This window comes from Nycticebus coucang, chromosome 16 (genome assembly GCF_027406575.1).
Source record: "Nycticebus coucang isolate mNycCou1 chromosome 16, mNycCou1.pri, whole genome shotgun sequence".
Classification (NCBI taxonomy): domain Eukaryota; kingdom Metazoa; phylum Chordata; class Mammalia; order Primates; family Lorisidae; genus Nycticebus; species Nycticebus coucang.
The window spans coordinates 76,252,156-76,269,569 of NC_069795.1; the positions used below are offsets into that span (position 1 = coordinate 76,252,156).

General features: G+C 42.8%; 2 protein-coding genes across 5 annotated transcripts in view; one reads left to right on the forward strand and one right to left on the reverse strand.

Moving 5' to 3' along the window:
* Nucleotides 1-17,414, reverse strand: part of TFRC (transferrin receptor) — a 43,413-nt gene that overhangs the window by 15,232 nt on the left and 10,767 nt on the right. For all 4 annotated transcript variants that reach the window (XM_053565378.1, XM_053565377.1, XM_053565379.1 and 1 more), the window contains exons 4-12: nucleotides 16,399-16,597; nucleotides 14,335-14,484; nucleotides 13,756-13,861; nucleotides 11,073-11,186; nucleotides 9,623-9,721; nucleotides 9,126-9,265; nucleotides 4,738-4,895; nucleotides 2,936-3,055; nucleotides 1,306-1,391 (exon numbers count right to left, since the gene is read on the reverse strand). In XM_053565378.1, coding sequence (XP_053421353.1) covers nucleotides 1,306-1,391; nucleotides 2,936-3,055; nucleotides 4,738-4,895; nucleotides 9,126-9,265; nucleotides 9,623-9,721; nucleotides 11,073-11,186; nucleotides 13,756-13,861; nucleotides 14,335-14,484; nucleotides 16,399-16,597 — 1,172 coding nt within the window. The remainder of the gene's footprint in view (nucleotides 1-1,305; nucleotides 1,392-2,935; nucleotides 3,056-4,737; nucleotides 4,896-9,125; nucleotides 9,266-9,622; nucleotides 9,722-11,072; nucleotides 11,187-13,755; nucleotides 13,862-14,334; nucleotides 14,485-16,398; nucleotides 16,598-17,414) is intronic.
* On the forward strand, nucleotides 14,592-15,861 carry LOC128567840 (40S ribosomal protein S21-like). Its single transcript, XM_053565393.1, has 2 exons — nucleotides 14,592-15,401; nucleotides 15,681-15,861. The coding sequence occupies exons 1-2, from the start codon at nucleotides 15,207-15,209 to the stop codon at nucleotides 15,807-15,809; spliced, it is 324 nt and encodes a 107-aa protein (XP_053421368.1). The 5' UTR covers nucleotides 14,592-15,206; the 3' UTR covers nucleotides 15,810-15,861.

Consider the following 17,414-nt stretch of genomic DNA (forward strand, 5'->3'; position numbering starts at 1 on the left):
CCAACTTCAACAAAAAATAGTTGGGCATTTGTGCAGGCACCTGTAGCCCCAGCTACTCGGGAGGCTGAGGCAACGGAATCACCTAAGCCCAGGAATTGGAGGTTGCTGTGAGCTGTGACGCCATGGCACTCTACCCAGGGCAACAAGGTAAGACTCTGTCTCCACAAAAAAAAAAAAAAAAGTGACCAGAGTTAGCTAGATATGGTAGCACACGCCTGCAGTCCCAGCTACTCAGAAATCTAAGGCAGAAGCAGGTTGAGGCTGCAATGTGCTATGATGACGGCACTGCATTCTAGCCAGGGACAGAGTGAGCCTATCAAAATAAAATTAAATAAATACGGCCGGTGCTGGTGGCTCACTCCAGCACCTATAATCCTAGCACTCTGGGAGGCCAAGGTGGGTGGATTGCGTGAGCTTAGGAGTTCTAGACCACCCTGAGCAAGAGGGAGACCCCAACTGTCTAAACTAAAAAATAGAAAAACTAGCTATTTGGGAGGCTAAGGCAAAAGGATTGCTCAAGCCTAAGAGTCTGAGGCCACTGTGTGCTATGACACCATAGAATTAATCAACAAACAAACACAAAGGCAAAAATGGCATGACCAATCCTAAAAGAGCATGGCTTCTTAGCTGGGGTCAATGGATCTCATGCCTGTGATCCCAACACTTGGGGAGGCACCATTACAAAAAAGTTTCAAAAATTAGCCAGGTATGCTCGTGCTCACCTATAGTCCCACTATTTGGGAGGCTGAGGCAGGAAGATTGCTGGAGCCCATGAATTCAAGATTACTGTGAGACAGGTGGCGCCTATGGCTCAAGCAGCTAGGGCACTAGCCACATACACAACTGCAGGAATCAATCGCTTAAGATCAGGAGTTGCTCAAGCCCAAAAGAATCAACCGCCGTTGTGGCGGGCGCCTGTAGTCCCAGCTACTAGGGAGGCTGAGGCAAGAGAATCGCGGAAGCCCAGGAGTTAGAGGTTGCTGTGAGCCGTGTGACGCCAGGGCACTCTACCCGAGGGCGGTACAGTGAGACTCTGTCTCTACAAAAAAAAAAAAAAGAATCAACCGCTCAAGCCCAGGAGGTTGCTATGAGCTGTGATGCCACAGCACTCTACCCAGGTGATAGCTTGAGGCTCTGTCTTTAAGAAAAAAAAAAAAAAAAGAAAAGATTGCTCTGAGCCACTACACTGGGCACACAGGAAGACTCTGTCCCTAAAGAAAAAAAAGAGCATGGCTTCCAGAGATAGCTTAAACCAATACAAGTTTGAGTGCCCTTTCTGGGAATATATGGTACATAAATAATTACCTCTAGCCATTCAGTGGCACCAACAGCTCCAAAATCTCCAGCACTCCAACTAGCAAAGATAATGCTTCTGCTGGGTCTAAATCCATCTGAAAGTGAACAAAAAGTTAGCTTTATCCTGGGAAAATTTATAGGCAGAAATCTGACTTAAGATAAATTAGAATAGCATCAAATTCAATATACTAGAGTCAGATGTATTTTTCTTTTTGAGACCCTGAAAGAATAAAGGAATAAGAAAAGAACAAGATACCAAATCAAATACAAATAAGATTTCAAGTACATAGCAGGGACCAACTTATGGGTAGTCACTCTTTTACAACTCTACTCTTTGAGTCCCCTAACCTCAGGATCAGGAAATATTTGAAATCGCAGTATAAGCATGATATATCTTCTTTGAGAACAATCTTCTTAACACACTGAAGTATTTTTAAAACAAAACAATTATATAACAATAAAAATTCAAACTTAAGGGCGGTTGCCTGTGGCTCAGTGAGTAAGGCACCAGTCCCATATACCGAACCCATCCCCGACCCAACTGCCACAAAAAATAGCCAGGCATTCTGCCAGGCGCATGCAGTCCCAGCTACTCAGGAGGCCGAGGCAAAAGAATCACCTAAGCTCAAGGGTTGGAGGTTGCTATGAGCTGAGACGCCACGGCACTCTGAGGCAGACAAAGACTCTTGTCTCTTAAAAAAAATAAATAAAAATAAAAATAATTCAAACTTAGGTTACAGGATATTTCCAGAGAATCACAATTGTGACAGCTCCTTTTAGAGATATATGTATCACTGCCCTCTACTCCATCCCACTTCCCTGGGTTTCTATATTTTTTTTTGACATTTTATTTTTATTAAATCATAGCTGTGTACATTAATGCGATCATGGGGCTCCATACACTAGTTTTATAGACCATTTGACATATTTTCATCACACTGGTTAACATAGCCTTCCTGGCATTTTCTTAGGTATTGTGTTAAGACATTTATATTCTACATTTACTAAGTTTCACATGTACCCTTGTAGGATGCCTGGGTTTCTATTTTCTCCATTAATATGCTTTACATAAAATTTAAGTACTGCAATTTACTCTTTGACCCCAAAGATTCAAGAACATGATGTGAGTTACCATGTGTATAGGTGGGTTTGGAACAGCAAATTCGGTGAGAAAGACTTGAAAGTAAACAGAGTGAAATTAGAATGGCTCTTAGGCCTTAGAACAGTAGTTCTCAACCTGTGGGCCACAACCCACAGGAACTATATTAAAGGGTGGCAGCATTAGGAAAGTTAAGAACCACTGCATTAGAATATTTAGTACAGAGGTATGCCACTGTGTTCAATTATGTACCTTAAGGACTATGTTAGATCTGGAATACCATTCTGGACATAACAACAACAGGGGTTCGATATAATCCTTTCCAGTATCTCAAAGAAATTCATGATTTCTATCTAGTATAGTGAAGATACTTTGTGGAAAGCTTCGTTTTCAAACTCAAAAGACTACAACAAAAGGCAACCTGCCTTGTATTTAAGAGCTAAGGGTCTACCCCGGAGAACCATAAGATAGACAAAAGTGAGCAAAGTATGTAACATTTAGAACTTTGTGAAGCACATAAATGATCAACTTGTACTCTACCTTTTAAGACCATATCTGATAATATCTGGGCAAGTTGCAACAGGAGAGCTGTTCCTACACTTGACTTTGCAGCTCCAGGACCCCATGCATCTCTCTGGGCCCCTACTACAATGTAGCGATCTTAAAGAAAAATAAAATAAAAATAACTTATGCAATCAGCTTTCAAACTTTTTTTTAGAATAAGTAGTTCAGTAGAATGGTCAAAGTATTAAGGACAAAAGAGCCTTACTTCAGATTTGACAACTATAGCAAATTAAAAGTCCACAGTATTAATTTTTTCCCTTATTAGTATTACTATTTTTTTCTACAATTAAATTTACTTTCTTGACTACTTACTTGAGCTCAATAATTGTGTTATAAACAAATTAAGGTCGAAAGGGCTTTCTTACTACATGATATGACTGACTGCATTTAAAAACAAATAGTTGGCTTAGTGCGCGTAGCTCAGCGGCTAGGGCGCTGGCCACATACACCAGGCCGGGCCTGCCAAACAAAAACAAGACAACTGCAACAACAGAAAAAAATAGCCAGCTGTTGTGGCGGACACCTGTAGTCCCAGCAACTTGGGACTTAGGAGGCTGAGGCAAGAAAATCGCTTAAGCCCAGGAACTAGAAGTTGCTGTGAGCTGTGACGCTACCACACTCTACCGAGAGCGACAAAGTGAGATTGTCTCAAAATAAATAAATAAATAAAATAGTTTAATCAGGACTGGCAAACTCTGGCTTGCATGCCCATTCACTATGTATTGTCTATGCCTGTCTTCATGTTACAATAGCAGAGTGGAATAGTTACAGAGCCTATATAACCCACAAAATGTCTATTGTCTGCCCCCTTAAGAAATTGCTTACTGCTGGCCTAGTCATTAACTTAAAATAGATCTTCTAGTCATAATGGTCAGTTTTTGTTTTTTTTTGCAGCTCACTTTTTTTTTACAGAGTCTCACTTTATGGCCCTCGGTAGAGTGCCGTGGCCTCACACAGCTCACAGCAACCTCCAACTCCTGGGCTTAAGCGATTCTCTTGCCTCAGCCTCCCGAGTAGCTGGGACTACAGGCGCCCGCCACAACGCCCGGCTATTTTTGGTTGCAGTTTGGCCGGGGCCGGGTTTGAACCCACCACCCTCGGCATATGGGGCCGCCCTACTGACTGAGCCACAGGCGCCGCCCAAATGGTCAGGTTTTTTTTTTGTTTTTTTTTTTTTTGCAGCTTTGGCCAGGTCCAGTCTTGAACCCGCCAACCCCAGTATATGGGGATGGCACCCTATTCCTTGATTCACAGGCTCCACCCCATAATGGTCAGTTTTTAACAAGTCAATTTCCCAGAGCCTTATTACCTCCTAATAAAGCTAACATTTTATTTATTTATTATTATTATTTTTTTTTTTTGGAGAGAAAGAGTCGCACTTTGTCACCCTTGGTAGAGTGCTATAGCATCATAGCTCACAGCAACCTCAAACTCTTGGGCTTAAGCGATTCTTTTACCTCAGCTTCCAAAGTAGCTGGGACTACAGGCACCTGCCACAACACCCGGCTCTTTTGTTGTTGTTGTAGTATCATTGAATGTTTTAGCAGGCCCGGGCTGGGTTCAACCGCCATTCCCGGTGTATGTAGCTGGGGCCCTAACCACTGAACTATAGCTAACAAGCTAAAACTAACATTTTAATAGTTCGGTTTAGCACAGAGATTTAGCACCTTACAAAAATCAAGCCACGCCAGGGTCCTGACACACATCCTCCTTTACTATCCACAACTTTAAGAGCAGCAGGGCAAACAGAAAAACAAATGAAAAACAAATGTTTTTACCTGGATCTACAAAGCCTTTAATAACTCCAAAGATGTTAAGAATTTTTATCTCTTTCAGCATATTGTTCACAGTGAGCTTCACAGTCTTATTTTGTGAGGATCGAAGCTTACAAGTAGAGTCTGTCTTCCACTCAGAAGGACACTCTCCTTCCATATTTCTAGAAGCAGAAAACATTGTTCTGAGTTGTTTATTTCCAAGTTTACAAAATAAGTCCTACTTTCTGTCCATTGAAGTTCTAGGTTAAGAGGACATATAAAAACACATGAAAATTACTCCTTAGTGGTCAACTATCTGGGTTTATAGGATAGTCATTTGAAAACCATGAGTTACTTTCTAGTTTAAAGAAGAAGAGTCTCACTATGTCAGCCATGGAGCCTAGTCTCTAGAGGATAGGCTGGGTGGCTCACATGGGTAATCCTAGCAGTCTGGAGCCCAAGGCGGGTGGATCCCGTGTGCTCACGGGTTCAATACCAGCCTGAGTTAAAGTGAGACTCCCATCTCTAAAAACAGTCAGGTGTTGGCAGCGCCTGTGGCTCAGTGGGGAGGGTGCCGGCCCCACATATGGAAGGTGGCAGGTTCAAATCCAAACCCAGCCCAACTGTAACAAAAAAACAGCAGGGCGTTGTGGCAGGTACCTGTAGTCCCAGCTACTCAGGAGGCTGAGGCAAGGGAATCACCTAAGCCCAGGAGCTAGAGGTTGCTGTGAGCTGTGTGACGCCACAGCACTCTACCGTGGGTGATAAGAGTGAAACTCTGTCTCTACCAAAAAAAAAAAAAGATTGGGGTGGTGCCTGTGACTCAAAGGAGTAGGGCGCTGGCCCCATATGCCAGAGTTGGCAGATTCAAACCCAGCCCCGGCCAAAAACTGCCAAGGAAAAAAAAAAAAGCCAGGTGTGTGACAGGCACCTGTCATCCCAGCAACTAGGGAGGCTGAGGCAAGAAGATCGCTTAAGCCTAAAAGTTTGAGGTTGCTGTGAGCTATGATGTCACAGCACTCTACCAAGTGTGACAACATGAGGCTTTGTCTCAAAAATATAAGTACGTAAATAAACAAAAATATTTCTCTACTTATCCTCAAGCTGATGAATGCCTTCCCACCAGGTATGTAGCTATAGTTAACATTTGAAATAAACACCAAGCTGGAAAGCTGGACTCAGAATCAACGTCTTATGTATTAAGGCTCATTAATACATTTTTCCAACCCTCTAACCAAAGGTATGCAGTACAGTAACAATAATTCCTGTTACACATCTTCCCCCGTCTAATTCTTCATGTCATGTATTATCCAGTGACTGCTCCAAAGGGGCTTACTTGTATAATTATCGGTCAAATTATTACCCCCTACTATACAAGGAAAAGTTAGGGGGCTGGCTTGACAGATTGGAAAGACATGTGAGTGATGGGGAAAATCATCTGCTTCTAAGTTTGGTAAGAATTGATTAAGAATCACCAATGCTTGGGGCGGCGCCTGTGGCTCAAGGAGTAGGGTGCCGGTCCCATATGCCGGGGGGCCGGAGGTGGCGGGTTCAAACCTAGCCCCGGCCAAAAAAAAAAAAGAATCACCAATGCCTCTGAGAATTATTAATAGTCACACAGTGTGTTATAAAACCTTTATATGTAGATGCTTTTCAACCACCGAGATGAAGAAACAGGATCAGAGTGGTTAATGTACGTTTCTATGTCACATAGCAAACATCTGCATGGAGTCTGAAATTCAATCTCCATCCTACAACAATAAACAGTGGGCAATATGTCCACACCAAGAGAAAAATTAATGATATGTATTCTATATATATATTTTTTTATGACAGAGGCTCACTATGTCGCCCTTGGTAGAAGTGCCAGAGCATCATAGCTCACAACAACCTAAAACTCTTGGGCTCAAGGATTCTCTTGCCTCAGCCTTCCAAGTAGCTGGGACTACAGGCACCCACCTGAATGCCCAGCTATTTTTTGTTGCAATTGTCACTGTTGTTTAGCTGGCCCATGCTGAGTTTGAACCCGCCAGCCTTGGTGTATGTGGTTGGCACCGTAACCACTGTGTTACAGGTGCCAAGCCAATAATGTGTATTCTAATCAAACTGCATTCTACTTTTTTTTTTTTTTTTTTTGTAGAGACAGAGTCTCACTGTACCGCCCTCGGGTAGAGTGCCGTGGCATCACACTGCTCACAGCAACCTCTAACTCTTGGGCTTACGCGATTCTCTTGCCTCAGCCTCCCAAGCAGCTGGGACTACAGGCGCCCGCCACAACGCCCGGCTATTTTTTTGTTGCAGTTTGGCCGGGGCTGGGTTTGAACCCGCCACCCTCGGCATATGGGGCCGGCGCCCTACTCACTGAGCCGCAGGCGCCGCCCTTGCATTCTACTTTTTGTTTTCCCTCCCAGAGTGCTAGGATTACAGGCGTGAGACACTGCACCTGGTTTAAAAGTGATCCTAGGGGCGGCACCTGTGGCTTAGTTGGTAAGGCGCCGGCCCCATATACCGAGGGTTGCGGGTTCAAACCTGGCCCCGGCCAAACTGCAACCAAAAAATAGCCGGGCGTTGTGGCGGGCACCTATAGTCCCAGCTACTCGGGAGGCTGAGGCAAGAGAATCGCTTAAGCCCAGGAGTTGGAGGTTGCTGTGAGCTGTGTGAGGCCACGGCACTCTACCGAGGGCCATAAAGTGAGACTCTGTCTCTACAAAAAAAAAAAAAAAAAAAAAAAAGTGATCCTAATACACGATGAAATAGCCATAAGAACTTATAGCTATAAAGCACCTGGAAGCTGCCGTGATTTTATCTTCTGAGACACAGTCTCACTGTGTTGTGCTGGGTAGAGTACTGTAGCATCATCATAGGTCATAGCAACCTCAAATTCTTAGACTTGAACAATCCTCTTGCCTCAGTCTCCTCGGTAGCTGGGACCACAGGCCTCCCACCTACCCACCTGGTTTTTTTATATGTATGTATTTTTTGAGACGGAGCCTCAAGCTGTCACTCTGGGTAGAGTGCTGTGGAATCACAGCTCACAGCAACCTCCAACTCCTGGGCTCAAGCAATTCTCTGGCCTCCGCCTCCCAAGTAGCTGGGACTACAGGCGCCCGCCAGGACGCTCGGCTATTTGTTTTTTTTATTTTTAGTAGAGATAGGGTCTCGCTTTGCTCTGGCTGGTCTTGGAACTCCTAAGCTCAGTCAATCCACCCATATCAGCCTCCCAGAGTGCTAGGATTACAGGCATAAGTAATCAACATCCAGCCTGGTTTTCACTTTTTAGGCAAAGTTAACTGGAATCATTTTATGTCGCTAAAAAGAAAATGCAGAACAGCTGTCTCTCTCCCCTCCTCTCTTCTCCTCTCTCTCTCTGTCTCAGTCTCTCCTCTCTCTCTCCCCCTCTCTCTTTTCTCCCCTCTCTCTTCTTTTCTCTCCTCTTTGGTGCTGCTCTGCTGCCTTCCTCCCTCACCAATAAAAAACTTTTGTACAAAAAAAAAGAAAAAAGAAAATGCAGAACAATTGAGTGCTATGGAGAATGAGATCTCATTTCAACATGAATTCTAACAAATTTTCTGCAATAACTGAATGGGTTGCCATAAGTAAATGCTTCATCACAGGAAGTACTCAAGCAAAAACTGCCAGGAATATTGCACAAGGGATTTACTGGGTGAATAATATGAACATTTCTGAGCTTATAAATCAAATGTCCATCACTAAGACCACTTTATTGGGAAAAATTTTCCATTGTTATGTGTATCAAGAGCTAACCATCCCTTCATATTGCTACGTGTGCCGATTGTTTTAACATTTTATCAAACCAATATATTATTGTACCAGAATGTTTATTGCAGCCCAATTCTTAATTACTAAGTCATAGAAGAAGCTCAAGTGCCCAGTGACCAATGAATGGATCAATAAATTGTGGTATATGTACACCATGGAATATTATGCAGCATTAAAACATGATAAGAGACTTTACCTCTACATGGATGGAGCTGGAACATATCTTCTTAGCAAAGTATCTTAAGAATGGAACAAAAAGTATCCAATGTACTCAGTCTTACTATGAAACCAATTTATAACTTTCTTATGAAAGCTATAGCCCGATTATAGCCCAAAAAGAAGGGGAAAGGGGAGAAAGCGGGAGTAATTGGTGGGACCACACCTACGGTGCATCTTAGAAGGGTTCGTGTGAAATTTTCTAGGTTTAGAATATAAATGTCTTAACACAATAACTAAGAAAATGCCGAAGGCTATGTTAACCAGTTTGATGAAAACCATTCAAATTGTATATAAAACAAGCTCATTGCACCCCATGATTGCATTAATGTACACATCTATGATTTAATAAAATAAATTATCATCCTTAACCATAAAATCATATCCTGAAAAACAGCTTTCAAGTAAGAACTTACTTAAACAGCTTCTCTGCAGAAGCTCGGGAAATTGTTTGCACAGGTATATTAGGTAATCCTGATGACTGAGATGGTGGAAACTGAGTGTGATTGAATGAGGGGAATCCAGGGGTATAAGGGTCACCAGTTCCCAGATGAGCCTGGTAAAACAAAAGAGAAATTAGTTCTATCGGGAACTTATTGAAAAAGCTCCCCAAGATTCAGATTTGGTATAAGGATACAAGCCCATGTTCTGTTTAGCAGATTCGGAGTCTCATGAGTGGCTTTCTCAGTATATGACTCTTGCTTTTATGGCATTTGCCATATTCTCTATTCATGGAATCATTGATAAAGTACTTGTGTCAACAATAATAAGGCTTCAAAGGGATCCATTTTCTTGCTTACTACTATAACTCTCCCAATAATGTATTTAATGAAGGCGTGGTTCTATTTTTACCAACAGATGAATCTAGCAACAATTTGGAGAACAACTCAGTTACTCAAGAAATGAAACTCACATGTCCAAAAAATGAAAGTTCTGCATCAACAATGGGAAATTTAGTCCGGTCCATGTATATCAGAACACCAACTGCATTTAACCTTTCAGCATTTGCAACCTATAGAAAAACAAAACTCATAAAAATCATAGAATATGACAAAAATACATACTTTATACTAAAGGGCAGATAGTTACAGAGGACTAGACCTCATTTCAAATTTTAGAAAACATTTTCCTTAAAACTAACTCGTTAGGCTCGGTGCCTATAGCTCAAGTGGCTAAGGCACCAGCCACACACACCCGAGCTTTTAGGTTCAAATCCAGCCCGGGCCTGCCAAACAATGAGAATTACAACCAAAAAATAGCAAGGCATGGGGCAGCGCCTGTGGCTCATAGTAGTAGGGCGCGCCCCATATGCCGGAATAGGCAGGTTCAAACCTAGCCTCAGCCAAAAACTGCAAAAAAAAAAAAAAAAAAAAATGGCAAGGCATTATGGCGGGTGCCTGTAGTCTCAGCTACTTGGGAGGGTGAGGCAAGAGAATCACTGAAGCCCAGGAGTTGGAGGTTGCTGTGAGCTGTGACGCCACACCACTCTACACAGGGTGACAGCTTGAGGCTCTGTCTCAAAAAAAAAAAAACAAACACTTTAATTAAGGACAATCAAGATAAGAAAAATGAAAACCCATGTAAGTAACCACTGTCTTTTTTTCCTTTTTTTGAGACAGTGTTATTCTGTTGCCCAGGCTTACAGAAACCTCAAACTCCTGGTTCAATCTATCTTTCTGCCTCAGCCTCCTGGGTAGATGGGAATACAGGCACCTGTCCATTACATTCAATCTTTTTGATATGTTCCTGTCTGGTCCCTTGTGTATATTTGGTATAATTTCCCTTTTTATAAAACACACTTATAGGGGCGGCGCCTGTGGCTCAGTGAGTAGGGCGCCGGCCCCATATGCCGAGGGTGGCGGGTTCAAACCCGGCCCCGGCCAAACTGCAACAAAAAAATAGCCAGGCATTGTGGCGGGCGCCTGTAGTCCCAGCTGCTCGGAGGCTGAGGCAAGAGAATCACGTAAGCCCAAGAGCTGGAGGTTGCTGTGAGCTGTGTGACGCCACGGCACTCTACCCGAGGGCGGTACAGTGAGACTCTGTCTCTACAAAAAAAAAAAAAAAAAAACACACTTATAAGTGAATTCTCCATGTACATAAAATTGGATTGCACAGACACAAGTGAAAGACTACTTTCACTTAAGCATTTCTTTTTACTGCATTTTCACTGAAAGACAATGGCCGCAAAGTACTCCAAGCGGATGTGTCATAGTATTGATGTTAACCTGTTGAGCACTTCAATAAATTAAGCTCTCATACTTGATAACATAAGACTGAGTTTTCAAAATGTATTGCAGGCAAATTTACAATTATCATTTAATGGTAATTTCACCAATGTAGTGTATTTAACAGCCCATACTCACCTTTTCTGCAAATGTAATTTCCCCTGCTCTAACAATCACTAATGATCCATTCACAGGGGTCTTTAAATCCTCAAAGTCTTTTTTAGTGCCAAAATTGGCATGGATCAGTTTACCCTAGAACAAAGACATCAGATTAATGAACATTATGGTTACCAGAACAGCACTAGAATCTACAACAAAAGGTATTACGGATCAAGCCTGAAAAGTACCCAAGAGAGTGGGGGGAAAAGGGGTCCAAGGTCTAAAAATGATGAGAATTCTGAAGTCAAAAAAACTTTAGAACTTTAGGTCAGAGTAAATTCAAGATTTTTGGCCCCCTATAATTCATGTGTCTCATTTTCACATGCTGCCTTTCATCTAAGGCAGCGGTTCTCAACCTATGAGTCAAGACCCCTTTGTAACAATGAAAATACATCGCTGCATTAGGAAGGCTGAGATCCACTAATCTAAGGGGTATTTTATATGTCTTCAGATATTTATGGGAAAGAAAAATGGTAAGATATTTTAAACACAGAGGCATACGTATGCTAGTCATGGTAGCAACAATTATGTAATGTTTCCACATCAAACCCCAGACAACTGAGGACATACATAGGAATAGGTTGTTTTTTTTTTTAAGAGACAGAGTCTCATTTTTTTGCCCTGGGTAGAGTGCTGTGAAGTCACAGCTCACAGCAACCTCCAGCTCTTGGGCTTAAGTGATTCGGTTGCCTCAGTCTCCTGAGTAGCTGGGACTACAGGTGCCCGCCAGAATGCCTGGCTCTTGTTTGTTGCAGTTTGGCCAGGGCCAGGTTTGAACCCACCACCCTTGGTATATGGGGCTGGCGCCCTACTCATTGAGCTACAAGCGCTGCCCTAGGAATAGGTTTTAACTGAACAGTATGACAAAAAAAAGTCTACAAATGGCTAAATAGCATCTCTTACAATGAAGTGACTTGTATAAAACATGTTTTAGATATTTAGATGTCGTAAGGTTCCTATACTCTACATTAGAGTTCAAGTGAACAACTATCAACTGATATTAACAACCAACTAGTTGGAATATAGAAAACTTACAGGTTTAGTATAACCCCTCAAGGTTCTTTAAAGAATAATCTACCCATGGGTGGCAACTGTGGCTCAGTGAGTAGGACGCTGACCCCATATACCGAGGGTGGTGGGTTCAAATCCAGCCCTGGCCAAACTGTAACAAAAAATAGCCAGGCGTTGTGGCAGGCGCCTGTAGTCCCAGCTACTCGGGACACTGAGGCAACAGAATCGCCTAAGCCCAAGAGCTGGAGGTTGCTGTGAGCTGTGAGCCCACAGTACTCTACCAAGCTTGACAAAATGAAACTGTCTCTAAAAAAAAAAAAAAAAAAAAAAAAAAGAGGGCGGCGCCTGTGGCTCAGTCGGTAGGGCGCCGGCCCCATATACCAAGGGTGGCAGGTTCAAACCCGGCCCCAGCTGAACTGCAAACCAAAAAATAGCCGGGCATTGTGGCGGGCGTCTGTATTCCCAGCTACTCGGGAGGCTGAGGCAAGAGAATCGCTTGAGCCCAGGAGTTGGAGGTTGCTGTGAGCTGTGTGATGCCATGGCACTCTACCGAGGGTGATAAAGTGAGACTCTGTCTCTACAAAAAAAAAAAAAAAATCATCTACACATCCTCAACTTCTGGCTTACAGGTAGCCAGGGAAAGCAATACAGCACAAGTACTCAGAAAGGCTGAAAATAATCATAAAACGGGGCGGCGCCTGTGGCTCAGTTGGTGGGGCGCCGGCCCCATATACCGAGGGTGACGGGTTCGGTCCCGGCCCCGGCCAAACTGCAACCAAGAAATAGCCGGGCGTTGTGGTGGGTGCCTGTGGTCCCAGCTACTTGGGAGGCTGAGGCAAGAGAATCACTTAAGCCCAGGAGTTGGAGGTTGCTGTGAGCTGTGTGAGGCCACGGCACTCTACCGAGGGCCATAAAGTGAGACTCTGTCTCTACAAAAAAAAATAAATAATAATCATAAAACATTATTTGGTTTGGAAGGTACCCAGTAGATATACCTGCTACAAAAATATGTAGTTTTAAACCTAAAATATCAGCCACCATGGAGACTTAGATCTGTTTTCACATAGGAGAGAATATGATAAATGCATTCATTTAGCAAATACTATCATATGTCAGGCACTTTCCAAGGCTATCACACATGGCAGAAAGAAAAATAGTTGGCTCTTTAGGAAGCTTACATTCTGGAGGAAACAAAAGAATAGATAATACTATGGAGAAAGATAAAGGAGTATGAGGGAAAAGTGATTACAGGGATGATTTTGTAATAAAATAATTAAAGAAACTCTCCAATGAGGTAATGCTGGAGAAGAGAACTGCATAAAGTAAGGAAACAAGCCATGTTGATATTTAGGGGACACCAGTTCAGGCAATGTTTTATAACAGCCTTGAGGTGGGAGATCTGAGTTTGTAGAACAGAGGAAAGTTCCGAGTGGACAGAGTGAAGGAGATCAGGTTATTTAGGGCCTTGCGAACCCTCGTAAGGACTTTGCATTTTATTCTGACCATGGCATTGTAGAGTTCAGAGCAAAAATCTCATGATAAATTCCATTTTACAAGTAAATTCATATAGTAATTCCTAAGAAGAGCAAAGATAATGAGTTTGAGTTCTTATTTAACAGAAGAATCTCATGCATTGCTTTGCAATACTTACAGTAACTGTGGTAGCCTTACTATAAGCCACATAACCCTCAGGATTATCCATCATAAATATCACATTACCACTTGGATCAGTCACAGTCACGGAGTTTTCAGCATTACTAAAAAAGACGAAGTTAAATAAGCTAAGGCCATTATTAGGAAAATAACTGAGTAGCTTTAATACATTTAGCACTAAATCTTAACCTTGATCATTAGTTTGAAAATCTTTGCTATATTTAGCACATCTGAAAGTAGCTACTTCTATAAAATAAGTTTACTACCTTTCTGTCTTAGCGCCTGTAGCTCAAGTGACTAAGGCACCAGCCACATATACCAGAGCTGGTGGGTTCGAATCCAGCCCAGGCCTAACAAAACATGACAACTACAACCAAGAAATAGCTGGGTATTGTGGTGGGTGCCTGTGGTCCCAGCTACTTCAAAGTCGAGGCAAGAGAATTGCTTAAGCTCAGGAGCTGGAGGTTGCTGTGAGCCGTGATGCCACGGCACTCTACCCAGGGAAATAGCTTGAGGGTCTGTCTCAAAAAAAATAAATAAATAAAAAATAAGGAATATTTACTACCTTTTAACATACCTGCCTTTGACCTGAATCTTAACAAAATGTTCATCACGCCAGACTTTGCTAAGTTTAAATTTATTGAATTGATTGTCGACATAATATGCAAGACTTTCATCTTTTTGAGATCCAGCCTCTCGAGAAGAATAGGGACTTCCACTCAGGAGCCTAGAGAAGGAAAATCTCTTTTTAAATGAACTTAAGTTTAAATTAAATAAATATTTACCTCAATCAAACAAGTTTGTTTTAGTAACATTGAGGGATATTATCCCTCATAGTTAAGATAAATGAACTGTGACCTAAAACTTCTGATTTGACCAGATAGAGACAAACTTAAAACCAACAAATTGCTCCCAAAAGCGTAATTAACTTCAGACTTGTCAAAACCTCTTTATCCACTATAATAAACCTCATACTAATACTATAACTCTACTCAGGGTAGTTTTAGGGGAATTAAGTAGCTTTTTAGCAGATGCTCTAAGAAAAATGAATGATAGTACTGCTGTTAAAGTCAAAATATACTTCAATTTTCACCTACTTTTCAGCATTCTGAACCCCAAACCTGCCCCGTATTCTGATCTCCCACAGCTCTTTCTGTATAGACTAAGCATATCAGGCCTTTGGGTGTGTGTGTGCGTGTGTGTATACATTACACTTTCATTGGATCCTTTTTTGGCAGATAGATTGGTTAGGACTTTATGAAGGAATCTGAGGTAAAAAGGGAAATTTACATTCAATGTAGGAAAAAAGGGAGAGGAGGAAAGAAGGTAAGGGAAGAGGAAGAAAAGGAGAGGGAAAAGGAAGGAAGGAAAAATATCTAAGAATTATTTAACACCATAAAGTTAGTAAATGGAAAAAGATCAATTTGCTCTTTACAGAGACGCGCAGCTATGGAAAATATTAAAGATCTAAGGATACTCTCTGCCTTCACGCGTCTCAGTGGCAGCAGGTCCGGCCTTGACACGCAGAACGACGCGGGCAAGTTGGTGGACCTGTACGCGCCTAGGAAATGCTCCACCAGCAACCGCATCATCGGTGCTAAGGACCACGCATCCATCCAGATGAACGTGGCTGAGCTTGACAAGGTTACCGGTAGATTTTTTTTTTTTTTTTTTGGTAGAGACAGAGTCTCACTGTACCGCCCTCGGGTAGAGTGCCATGGCATCACACGGTTCACAGCAACCTCTAACTCTTGGGCTTACGCAATTCTCTTGTCTCAGCCTCCCGAGTAGCTGGGACTACAGGCGTGCGCCACAACGCCCGGCTATTTTTCTGTTGCAGTTTGGACGGGGCTGGGTCCAAACCCGCCACCCTCGGCCTATGGGGCCGGCGCCCTACTCACTGAGCCACAGGCGCCGCCACAGGTTACTGGAAGATTTAATGGCCAGTTTAAAACCTATGCCATCTGTGGGGCCATTCGCAGGATGGGTGAATCAGATGATTCCATTCTCAGATTGGCCAAGGCTGATGGCATCGTTTCAAAGAATTTCTGACTGGAGAGAATCAGGGATGTGGAATATAGAACATAAATAAATAGTGAAACCCCCCCCAAAAAAAGGATCTAAGGATAGAAACCTTAAGGACATTTCTTAGAGAATGGGTTAATGGATGAAAATCAGCAATAATCAAATACTCTTTCCAACACAGATGTGACAACAAAAAAGAAATCAAGGAATATAAAGAGATAACCACATCAGGCAGTCAAGTTACTCATGATCTAGAGATGAAGGTTACTATGCCATTGTAGATAGAAGCAGCAACCAGCATAACACTACCAAAGGTTAAGATTGAGTATCAGAGCAGAAGAGAAAGTGACAGCAAGCAATAAGCTACAAAGAACCAGATGGCTACAATAGCAAGGACCTGTGAATTTAAGGGAAAGGAGAATCCCTCACTCTTCCTTTTTCCCCCCACCAGCATAGTTTCAATTCTTCTCTGATCTCCCGTTCATTTAGCTAAGCATGTACCTACTGTAAAAAGCCTTTCCTCATAACTGTCACCCTTGTACTGATTCACTGTATCTAATAATCAGATAAGTATTTGTTTAGATAGAGCTGAACTTCGGAAGCTGCTCAAGCTTACTTGATTGTGCTGGTGAAATCTGTGGCATCCAGTTTTTCTGACAACTTTGCTTTGAGGTCTGCCCAAAATAAGCGATTAGATGTTCCAGGGAAGTCTTCTTTTGACTCCTCCGTCACTGGAGACCCTGTTACTGGCAGTTTCTCACACTCGACTTTTTTTTCTACACGTCTACAATAGCCCAAGTAGCCAACCATAAATCCTAAAGATAAAAGGTTTCAGAAATGAATTCACAGAATTCCATTTATAGCCTACCCTGTAGGAATTGGTATTTTCAGCTAAGCCTTGAAAACACTTTTTTCCCCAAGACACGGTCTTATTCTGTTGAAGTGTATATGGTTGCAGAATGGCTTACTACAGCCTCAATCAATCCTGTCTCAGCCTCCCAACTAGCTAGGACTACAGGAGTGCACCACATCTGATTAATTTTTAAAATTTTGTAGAGGCCAGGCAAGATGGCTGACGCCTGTAATCCCAGCATGCTGGGAGGCCGAGGTGGATGGACTGTCTGAGTCCACAGTTAAGACCAGCCTGAGCCAGAACGAGACCTCATCTCTAATAGTAGCTGGGCATTGTCACAGGCACCTGTAATCTGAGCTCCAGGAGACAGAGGGAAGAGAATCACTTGAGCCCAACAGTTAAGAGGTTACCGTGAGCTATGATGCCATAGCACTCCACTGAGGGTGACATAGTGAGACTGTCTCAAAAAGAAGTTTGTAGGGCAGCGCCTATGGCTCAGTGAGTAGGGCCCCAACCCCATATACCGAACGTGGCAGGTTCAAACCTGGCCCTGGCCAAACTGCAACAAAAAAATAGCAGGGTGTTGTGGCAGGCGCCTGTAGTCCCAGCTACTCAGGAGGCTGAGGCAAGAGAATCGTCTAAGCCCAGGAGTTGGAGGTTGCTGTGAGCTGTAATGCCACAGCACTCTAACCGGGGCAATAAAGTGAGACTGTCTCTACAAAAAAAAAAAAAATTTAGGGCGGCAGCTGTGGCTCAAAGGAGTAGGGCACCAGCCCCAT

What these genes read in the sequence shown, in the direction of transcription:
- LOC128567840 (XM_053565393.1), top strand. Translation starts at nt 15,207, where the DNA reads ATGGAAAATATTAAAGATCTAAGGATACTCTCTGCCTTCACGCGTCTC. An exon ending in ACGTGGCTGAGCTTGACAAG is followed by an intron (nt 15,402 to 15,680) that starts GTTACCGGTAGA and finishes GCGCCGCCACAG; the next exon opens with GTTACTGGAAGATTTAATGG.